Raw genomic sequence first — 11,566 nt, 5'->3', positions numbered from 1 at the left:
ATGATAATGGAAGGAAAGTCAATGGGTTATAAAAGGTAACATGGGTGATCCTTGTGGTGATGTAAATATTCTACATCTTGATGGTATCACGTCAATATACTGGTTGGAATATTGCATGATAGTTTCACAATATGTTATTATTGGGTAAAAGAAATATAGGATCTCTGAATTGTTATTATTTCTTACAATTATATGTGACTGTCCAATTATTTCAAAATAAAGAGTTCAATTAAAAAACAAAGGTTAAACCATCTAGAAATACAAAAATCTCATAAGCACTTAATTCTTCTAAAAAGATTTCCATATTGAATTGAAATTGTGTCTAGGACACTGTACCTTTGCTTACCCTTGTGAATATAATTAGAATGGTTTTAGCAACCCATCAGAATTTTTTATATAAAAAGTCTAATGCACACAAAAAATCATTAATATTAGACAATCCTTTTATATTGAATGTGCATCTGCAATTTTCATCATCCTAATGGATTTTCACACACTAGTAATTGTACTCAAGAGGTTATATCCCAAAAGATCTAACTTCTCATAAATATGGCCTTGCTTTACATTGAAAATTCTTTGTTAGTTGTCCTTATTATTGAGGTACATACATCTACAGGTAATAGTGTTCCCTTTCTATTGATACAGAAAGGTTTGTTTCTCATTTATATATTAGAAGTTAAGAATTGGTAATTTTAAGGTACTATTTTTTGCTCATACCCGCATTTCTATTATCAGTGCTTGTTATTATTACATATATCGTTTTATTAAAAATAAGAATCCTGTGAGGTATGTTTTTTAAAAAAACAAAGTAATGATGGGTGTTGAATAGTTTATATAAATTGTCTAAGATTCCATAGATTGTCAGTGACAAAGTTGGAGCCAGATCCCAAGGCTGTATGGCTCCAAAGCTCATGGCATTTCTGCCTAACATGTTGCTTCTGTGCCATAATGACACCAAAATAAGTTACTGGTATTTTCCTTAAAAGGTTAACCTTTGTTCAGCCTTGGCAAAATTCCTTCTTATCTCCCATACAAAGATAAGGACAGTAGCACTTTGAAGTTCAGACACATAAGTGTATGGTGTTCATAATAATAGTTATTTATCAGTTATGTTACATATACAGGATTTAAGTACCTTTGCTAATAATTGAAAGGTAATAATGTGGATGGCTGAGCACATGGGTACCAAGGCCAGTGATTTCTTGAAATCAACTGATTTCTGTAAAGAAAAGAAAAATAATTGTTCTATTCTGGTTCACCTTTATTCTTCACAGAACACCTGAACTAACAATATGACCCACACATGATTTGAGTGTGTTTTAAAAAAGGCGGGGGTGGGAGGGTTGTGCATATTCCTGGCCATGAATTGATGAGCATTTATTTTATCAAGTTTTTGCATGAGGTATTATATGAAAATATTTTTCCCCAAATTTGCAAATGAGTGTTTATGGTTTGGGAATTTACATTATACAATGATTCTAAAAGTAAGTTTGCAAAGGATACTATTTTATTCCACTCTAACAGCTACTTGTTTTTCTTTCAGTGGGGACCATTCCCAAAATAAATGGGCACTGGAAACTGCACAATGGTGACAGAGTTCATTATTTTGGGGTTGACAGAGAATGCTATAATTTGTACCATTTTGTTTGTTGTGTTTGTAGGAATTTATGTTGTCACATTAGTGGGCAATGTCACCATAATCATGTTAATCAGAAGCAGCTCTCAACTACATACCCCAATGTACCTTTTCCTCTGCCATTTGGCCTTTGTAGACATTGGGTACTCCTCATCAGTCACACCTGTCATGCTCACAGGCTTCCTTAGGAAGGGAACTTTTATTCCTGTGGCTGGTTGTATAGCTCAACTCTGTTCTGTGGTGACCTTTGGGACAGCTGAGTGCTTCCTGCTGGCTGCCATGGCCTACGATCGCTACGTTGCCATCTGCTCGCCCCTGCTCTACTCCACCCACATGTCCCCTGGAGTCTGCATGCTCTTAGTGGGGGCTTCCTACCTAGGTGGATGTATGAATGCTTGGACATTTACTGGCTGTTTACTAAGTCTGTCTTTCTGTGGACCCAATAAAGTCAATCATTTTTTCTGTGACTATTCACCACTTTTAAAGCTTTCTTGTTCTCATGATTTTACTTCAGAAATAATTCCAGCCATCTCTTCAGGCTCCATCATTATGGTCACTGTGTTTGTCATTGCTGTCTCTTATGTCTACATCCTTTTCTCAATCCTGAGGATGCGCTCTACCGAGGGGCGCCACAAGGCCTTCTCCACTTGCACCTCCCACCTCACTGCGGTCACTCTGTTCTATGGGACCATTACCTTCATTTATGTCATGCCCAAGTCCAGCTACTCTACTGACGAGAACAAGGTGGTGTCTGTGTTCTACACAGTGGTGATCCCCATGCTGAATCCCCTCATCTACAGTCTCAGAAACAAGGAGGTTAAAGAGGCTATGAGAAAATTGATGACTAGAACTCATTGATGGTCCTGAAAATTTTGACTTGAATAATAAATACAATATAATGAGGACTCCTTCTTGCAGGTGAAAGAACAATATGCTAAGAAAATTATGTGTATGTTTAAAGAATTCTAGACCCATAAATTTCATTGTCCCATTCTTAAGATAATTTTCTGTGTAAAAAAAAATTTGAATTTAATAATATGGGAACATCTAGTCAAATAAGCTTGCTTTATCCTTTCTCTTTCAACTATTTCTTTTTAAAATTTTGGGGTTTTTTTAAGATATACATGAAAGCAGAGTGTATTTAGACATATTAAACATACATGGAGTATAAGTTATTCTAATTAGGATCCTATTCTTGCAGTTGCATATAATGTGGAGTTTCACTGGTGGTGTATTCATATATGCATGCAAGAAGGTTATGTCTGATCCATTCTACTGTCTTCCTATTCTCAAACCTCCTTCCTTCCTTTTATTCCCCTTTACCTACCATTTCTTGTACCTATAAGTAAAAATATTTGCACACAAGTTCTATGTTCTTTGAGTGTAGGCTTTAGAATTAAAACTGTGGAAGCATCTGGAACCTCTTGAATGTAAAATAAAGAGTAGTATTCTGAAATCTCAGTGTGAAAGAGATGGTTTCCATTTTCTACAACATTCTAAGGGTTGGAATCAGTAGAGCATGTGGTTGAAAGTCTATTATCCTTTGATTGAGTCTGACAGGATTCCTCTGTGCAAGCCTGATGCAGCCACCCCAAAAAGATATCTGAGGTTCTCCCTTAGTTACTAGCTGTCCCCTTTTTGAAATCCATTTCACCGAATACCTTGAGTCCCTGAAGGACTGCCTACTGGGCACTGATTGGGATGAACTGACTCCTGTGGAAATAGTCACATGTTTTTTTCTTAGATTTTTTTTCAGTCTTGGAATTGTATGCTGCACACTTCTAAGTAGTATCTTTTGAACAATTTGTTTCTTCTATTTCTATTACCTCTGAAATTAAAAATGCTTGATTTCTTACATAAAATCTCACTGAAAACGTTGTAATAGTTCTAAAAATGCTTTCTCTGAATGAGACTAATTTTCATTTTTTAACTTAAAATTATTTGAGTTGTAAACCTCTGCATTTACTCATCAATTGTTTTTAATATGTGAGCACATTTTTTAAAGAAAAAGTAACGTTTTTAGGAACTTGATTGTGCTTTAATAAAAATAGATAGCAGATTAATCTTAACACATGTTATGTGATTTTTCTATTTAATCATCGACATTGGATGTCTTCAACATGAAGCCCAATTTTCTTAAGTGTTGGAAGAAATAGCATGCACATTTCTGGACCTTTGTAGTTTGGCCATCATGGTAGTTTTGAAATTGAAAGTTTGATTGGAGTCTCCTAAAATTTACTTCTTTGGGTCCTTCCAATAATATTTAAATATGATATTATCTGAATTAAATTATTTCCTGCTCAAAATAATTAGGAATTGTGACTCTCCTGAACTAACCCTGACTGATGTATACTAGAGGACTCATTTAGGTCAATCACCTTATTCCCAAATGGCACAAAATTATCATGATGTCTTCTGTGTGCTGAGAGCCACGGACAAGTCTGTATGGCCCCTGGCATTTTGCCAACAGTATTGACAGGCGAGGCATTACTACCCGCCTCGGCCGCTACTTTTGAGTTCTCGCGCTCCTTGGAGTTCTCAGTGGGGATTCCCGGGGATTTCCCGAGAGTTCCCATTGGTTGGGAAAGTGCAGGAGGAGGGATTTCTGGGAGAGATATTTCCGGCTGGGGGTTCCTGGATGAGCCGTGGGGTGTTCGAGAGAATTCCCCGGGAGTGTGGGTGAAGTGTTTTCTTGCAGTTCAAAAATAAAGTTTGTTCCTGCTTCAGTGGCTTGTGATTTGTGCCCAGCCAGACTGCGGCAATTGGTGGCCTGTGCGGGGAACATCTGAAGCTTCGGGGTAAGTGAAATTGCTTGTCCCTAAGGGAAGGCGAGAGAATGGGTGACCATTTTAAAAAACAATGTGTTCTTGTTTTGATTTGTTTTGTGTTTGTTTCAAGCTGCCTATCCCTAGAATTTTCTCAGGCAGACTGGGAAAAATGGTTGGCTCAAGGTTTGAAGTTGTTCACCCCTGAGGAAGAGATAGAAATAGACCACAAATGCACATGTCAAGAAAATAGGAAAATTGACACAATGATTTTTTGTTCCATTTTTGTTTCATTCTGTTTTGGTTTTGTTTTGTGTTATCTTATTGGGTTGTGTTATCTTTATAACAGATTAGAAATTAGTAAAAAACAAACTGAAAGAGCGTTAAGTAAATTGTTAGAGGTTCAGACCATGGAGAAAGACATTTTAGATCAAGCAAAAGACAAGGTCTCTCGAGCGAGTCAGACAGAGGAAGGAAATTTAAAGGAAGAAAGCTCAGAGGAGAAACAGGTATTAGGGGAAAAGCTACAACAGGAGGCTGCTACTAACACCGTTCTATCACCAGAGGGCGTAATTCAACCAACAGCTCCACCAATGGAGATAGCTGAGTGGCCCTCAACCCCCATAGTTGATAGATGAGATCCTGAGACAGGACCTCAAAGATTAGCATGCCCTGTACTTGAGCAGGCAGGAGGGGAGTGAATTCACCGTGCTTTAGATTTCAAAACAGTGAAGCAGTTAAAGGAGGCTGTAACAACCTCTGGTCCTCAAGAACCCTTCACTGTAAGCATGGTCGAATCTATTACCAACTTGGACATGACGCCAGCAGATTGGGCTAGTATGTGTAAATCTGTGCTAAATGGAGGACAATATTTGTTATGGAAGGTTGCCAATGAGGAATTTTGCCGGAGACAGCTAGGCGAAATGCAGCAGCCAGTTACCCTCAAAGAAATCTAGATATGTTGTTAGGAAAAGGACCTTATGAGGGTCAACGGCAACAAATTGAATATGATCCTGGCGTATATGCACAAATTGCTGTAGATGCGGTTAGGGCATGGAAAACTCTACAGGGGCATGGAGATTTACAAGGACAATTATCTAAGGTAATACAAGGAACTAATGAACCTTACGCTGAATTTGTAGATAGGCTTATTCAAATGGCTTCCAGAATTTTGGGGGATACAGAACAAGCAATGTCATTTATAAAAAAAAAAACTGGCTTATGACCAAGCAAATCATTGGTGCAGAGAGGTCATTAGATCATGGAGACATGAAGATTTAAACACATATATTAAATTATGTAGAGACATTAATGAACAAGGGCAAGTCTTGGCAGCAGTACAACAGGCTTTAGATGCTAGGCCAAAAACATGCTATAATTGTGAACAAACAGGACATTTTAAAAGGAATTGCCCCATAGGAGGAGGGTTTAACAAAGCTAGGTATCAAAGGAGTAGAATACCAGGTATTTGCCCACGATGCCATAGAGGGAGACATTGGGCTAATGAATTCCATTCTCAAACCACCATAGAGGGTACTCCATTATCAAAAAAAAAGACAAGGACCAGGTGTTTACCCACGATATCATGGAGAAAGGCATCGGGCTCTGTTGCCAAAAAATGGACAGGGGGGCCCAATGCTCCAGGGCCCATGACCACAAATATACGGGGCACTGGAGGAACCCAGAAACACCATGGAGGAACCAAGCAACAGCATCAGGGTAGTGCCCAGGACACATTATCCATCAGATCTCTCATCAGACGAACCAGAGGGAGTGCAGGGTTGGACATCTGCACCTCCGCCAGAGAAATACTAACTCCAGAGATGGGAGTTCAAATCATTCCCACAGGAGTAAAAGGACCTATTCCCCAAGGTACAGTAGGCTTATTGTTAGGACGCAGTTCTTCTACTCTAAAAGAACTTATGATAAATCCCGGGGTAATTGATCCCGATTATGAAGGTGAAATAAAAATTATAGCTAGTTCTCCAAAGGGTATATCAGTAATTTCACCAGGAGATAGAATAGCACAGTTATTAATGATACCCAGGCTACATGATAAATTTTCCAGTCGTACTGTAAAAAGAGGTTCCAAGGGATAGGCTCCACAGGTGTGGATTGGGTTATGCTGTCTTTAAATTTAGATTCTCGCCCAATGCTAAAGCTAAATATTCAAGGACATGAATTTAATGGGCTACTGGATACAGGTGCAGACCTTAGCATCATATCTCATAAAAAATGGCCAAAACATTGGCCGTTACAACAAGCCACTCAAACACTTCGAGGCCTAGGAGTGGCAACTAATCCCCATAGAAGTGCAATCGTATTAGATTGGAAGGATCCTGAAGGATGTGAAGGAACTATACAGCCATATGTATTGGATTATCTTCCTATAAATTTATGGGGACGAGATGTCCTAGATCAATTAGGTTTGACATTAACAAATAACATCAATCCAAATGCGCCCACTATTAGGGCTAGACAAGGTTTCAGGAAAGAAAAAAGATTAGGAGAACAAGGTATAGCAGCACCAATTCAAATAGATCAAGGAATAAATAGACATGGGCTGGGTTTTCAGAAGGGGTCACTGAGGCAATAAAAATTACTTGGAAATCAGATAGACCAGTATGGGTTCCTCAGTGGACCCTGACTAAAGAAAAGATACAAGCAGCCCATGACCTGGTCAAACAACAATTAGCAGAGGGACATATACAACCTTCCGTATCTCCCTATAATACTCCCATTTTTGTCATTAAAAAGAAATCTGGTAAATGGAGATTATTGCAAGATTTATGAGCCATTAATAATGAGATGGTTATTATGGGACCTGCTCAATCGGGGATTCCTCAATTGTCTGCTTTGCCAAAAACCTGGTACGTTTTAGCTATAGATATTAAAGATTGTTTTTTTTTTTTCAATTCCAATTCATCCTGAGGATTGTCCACATTTTGCATTTTCTAACCCTGCACTGAATCATGAAGGCCCATCCCATCAAGGGATGGCTAACAGCCCAACTATGTGTCAAATTTATGATAACAAAGCACTCCAGCCACTTAGAAATCAAAATCCTGAACTACAAATATTTCACTATATGGATGATGTATTATTAGCACACAAAGATAAAAACACATTGCTAGAATGTTATGCCACACTTACAAACTTATTAAGAAATTATAATCTAGAGATAGCAATAGATAAAGTACAATTAAATTTTCCAATTAATCATGTAGGAGTTCTATTATCCTCAGCCATGGTCCATCCACCAAAAATTCAAATACGAGTAGATCAACTCAAATCACTTAACAACTTTCAAAAGTTTTTAGGAGACATAAATTGGATAAGGCCTTATCTAGGTATACCAACAGGAGTGTTGGGACCTTTATTTGATATCCTAAAAGGTCCATCAGACCCAAATTCACCCCGAATGTTAACGCCTGAAGCAAGAAAGGCATTAAAAATCATTGAAACATATATGGAAAATATGCATTTGGATAGAATTGATATAAGTTTGCCTTTATTATTTATTGTACTACCAACAAAAAATGTTCCTACAGGAGTATTTTGGCAAGATGGTCCATTATTATGGATACATTTATCTTATTCTCCTAACACTATTCTTATTAGGTATCCTGAGGCTGTAGGACAATTAATACTCAAAGGAATAAAAGCAGCAAAGGGAGTGTTTGGAATTTCTCCCAATAAAATTATTACTCCATATACTACGAATCAAATTGATGAGTTAGCTAATGAGTTAAATACTTGGGCAATAATCATGTGCAAATCTAATGATTCATTGGATGACCACTTATTATCTAATCCTTTATTGTCTTTTTGGTCATTGCATCCTGTAATTTTTCCAAAAATGAAAATAAAAACACCTATCATGAATGCTCCAAATATATTCACATGGTACAGCAGCAATAGTTACACCTGATCAAACTTTTACACTTTTATTACCCAAACAATCAGCTCAAAAGGTAGAGCTTAATGCAGTATGGCAAGCTTTCTTGATGTTGAAAGATTCTGTATTTAATTTATTTTCCGATAGTCAGTATATAGTTAATGCTATAGTATCCCTTGAAGATGCTGGTGAAATTTCCCCTTCCTATACTGTTTTCTCTTTGCTTTCCATTATACAAAGTCTAATCTGGGACAGAAAAGATCCATTCTCTATAGGACATATCAGGAAACATACAGGATTGCCTGGAGTCTTTAGTTTGGGCAATGATTTAGCAGATAAAACTATACATGACATACATATTTTTTCTACACTAGAAGAAGCTACAAATTTTCATAAAAAGTTCCATGTCAATGCTAATACTTTACAAAAGCATTTTAAAATAACTAAGGAACCAGCTAGACAAATAATAAAACAATGTCAAGATTATGTGACCTTTTTACCACAAGTTAATCTTAGAGTCAATCCTAGAGGACTGATACCTAACCATATTTGGCAGTTGGACGTTACACACTTGCCAGAATTTGGAAAATTAAAATATTTGCATGTTACAGTTGATACTTCTTCTGGATTTTTGATGGGCTGCCTTCATGCCGGAGAAAAAAACTAAAGATATTATAGCTCATTGCTTACAAAATTTTGCCACTGTTGGCGTTCCAAAACAGTTAAAAACAGATAATGCCCCTGGTTATACTTCTACCTCTTTTAAACAATTTTGCTCATCATTTAGCATTACTCATATAACAGGAATCCCATACAATCCACAGGGACAAGGCATAGTTGAAAGAGCTCATCAAACTATTAAAATGTACTTATTAAAGCAAAAAGAGGGAATTGGGAAGGGGTATATATTCCCCAAAGATAAACTTAAAATAACCCTTTTTACTCTAAACTTTTTAAATTTGGATTCACCAGGACTTAGTGCTGTGGAAAGGCATATGTGTCCAAAAAATGTGCATAAGCCCAAGGTACTTTGGAAGGATTTTCTAACAGGACAATGGAAAGGTCCTGACCCAGTGATTGTCTGGAGTCCGAGGTCTGTTTATGTGTTTCTACAGGGAGAGCAGCAGCCAATTTGGATTCCAGAGAGATTAACTAAAGCGATTTCTACAGACCAAAAAGAAGATGATTTGGCTCAAATTCATGAAAGCTGATATCCAAAACTCCAGTTTGGCTATCCTTACATCTGCAACAGAACCAGGATGCTTTTTTTCAATATCTATTTGATTATTACCCTTTCCCACATCATGAAGTTCTATTTTGTTTTTTGAGCTCATACAGACGTAGGTTAATGTTTTGCTGATTAGTTCTCTTTTTTGACTATAGAGTTTTTAAACATTGCAATGGAGATTTCACCTGTAAAAAGTTATAAGGTCTTTACTATTGTGTTATATGTTATATGTATTATATTATGTCTGCACACTTGTGTTTTGTGTTATATGTTTGAATGTACGTATGTCCATATATCATATATGATGAGCACTCATGAAAAAATAGATCCAAATATTTTTTTTTCATTTGATTTTAATGGTTTAATTTAAATTGGGTAAACAGCTGTTGAGGATTATTTTAATATATGAACAAAAAAGGAGGTTAACAGATCTGTTTGTTTACTTTCACCTTTCCTTTTCATTATATTTAATAATTCTGTTGAAGATAAGGTACATTGTTAAGAAAATTGTTTTCTAAAAAAAAATTGTTTTCTTTCAGTGCCTTCTGGACTGTTATATAATTTTTTCTTTAGTCATTATTGCCAGAATTCCTATCTTCATCCCAGTGCCAGTGAAGACAAAGATAAAACCAACCTACAGCTTCTCCAATAGCCATCACTGAACTGTTTGCAGAACTTGCCTGGACTATGTATCACTTGTATGCACTGTGAACTCACTTGTATACATTGTGAACTCTCTGTTGGTGCACCGACTTGTGGTAGTGTTGGGGTATTTTTGCTGATAATGTCATTGGTGGTACAATTTTTCCAAAAGGAGCTGTCAATTGGCTTGGTGTATCTTCCTCCCTTCTGCTTGTCATGGTCGTTCAGCTAACATTTGGGGACCAACAGAGGTGAAGCAAAGAACTTCATCCCCCTGCTGGTACAAAGACCTATCCACAGGTGTGGCTGTATAATGGACCAGTAGTCAGTGATGGGTAAGATCCAATTGCAATGGTACCAACCTAAGACAGGAGACTGACCCCTTGAGGTCAGCACATCTGATAACGGGTAAGGACCATATGTACTATTGGACAACCTAAGGCAGGCACAGTCCCTAAGCCACATGATTGTTGTTTAAACAGAGAGGGGGAGATGTTGAAAGCCACAGCCAAAAGGGGCACCAGCAAACTTCCAGCTGCCAGCAAACTTCCAGCTGCCAGCTGATGATTGGCACACAGAGGCCCCAGCAAACTTCTAGCTGTCAACTGATTGGCTCCTCTGCGGTGATGCTCATTGGGCTGTTTCCCCGCCCTTTCAGACCATGGAGCTGCTCATTGGGGAACTTTTTTTGGCTCTGCCCACGTGACCCAGCCAATCAGCCTCAAGAGCAGGAGGAGTGGGGGAGGTTGAGAGGCATGTGGGAAACCGGTGTTGGCAGTTGGGCTCGGAAGGATTTTTCCTGTGGAGCTGTTTTGTTTGACTTGTGTGGTTTTAAAAATAAGTTCGATTCTTTTGACAAGTGGCTGCTGAATTATGCACAGCCAGACTGCGGCAATAAAGTGTATTAGTCTTAGTTTTCCCCTGTGATGTCTTTGTTTGGCTTTGGTATCAGGGTAATATTGGTCCTGTAAAGTAAGTTGGCAATTGTTCCTTCCTCTTCTACTTCTTGGTAGAGTTTGAGAAGGAGTAGTGTCTATTCAAAGTTTTGGTAAAATTTACCAGAGAACCCATAGTTTTCTTTAGAAGATCCTACTAACTTGTCAATCTTGTTGATTTTCCCCTTTACTATCTTTAGCTGTTTTAGACTATATTCTATTTAGTTATTGGTTTTTAAGAATTTAAGTGCAATTCTAGTATCAGTTCTACTGACATTATGAAATACTGCCTCTTGCAAGAATTTCACTTTGTAATATATTGTCATTGCAAAAATATTTTATGTTGCAGCTGAGATTGGTGGGAAAGGAAGATGCTAGTGTGTTATTGTTTTGCTTTGTTCAACCTCCAGTATAAATAAAAGAAAGAAAGAAAGACAAAAGATATTAAGTACTGGCCAGGAT

The 11,566-nt window shown here is 37.6% G+C and overlaps 1 protein-coding gene across 1 annotated transcript; it reads left to right on the top strand.

The window, feature by feature from the left end:
• Nucleotides 1-1,564: 1,564 nt before the first annotated feature.
• On the top strand, nt 1,565-2,494 carry LOC143391482 (olfactory receptor 5P80-like). The gene has a single exon (XM_076844182.1). The coding sequence runs from the start codon at nt 1,565-1,567 to the stop codon at nt 2,492-2,494; it is 930 nt and encodes a 309-aa protein (XP_076700297.1).
• The last annotated feature ends 9,072 nt before the right edge of the window (nt 2,495-11,566 follow it).

Source organism: Callospermophilus lateralis, chromosome 2 (assembly GCF_048772815.1).
Source record: "Callospermophilus lateralis isolate mCalLat2 chromosome 2, mCalLat2.hap1, whole genome shotgun sequence".
Lineage (NCBI taxonomy): Eukaryota > Metazoa > Chordata > Mammalia > Rodentia > Sciuridae > Callospermophilus > Callospermophilus lateralis.
Note: the sequence above shows the minus strand (reverse complement) of the source record. Positions and strands in the feature narration are given on the sequence as shown.

Bases quoted from the DNA above. Each gene is read 5' to 3' on its own strand.
- LOC143391482 (XM_076844182.1), top strand. From the start codon at position 1,565: ATGGGCACTGGAAACTGCACAATGGTGACAGAGTTCATTATTTTGGGG.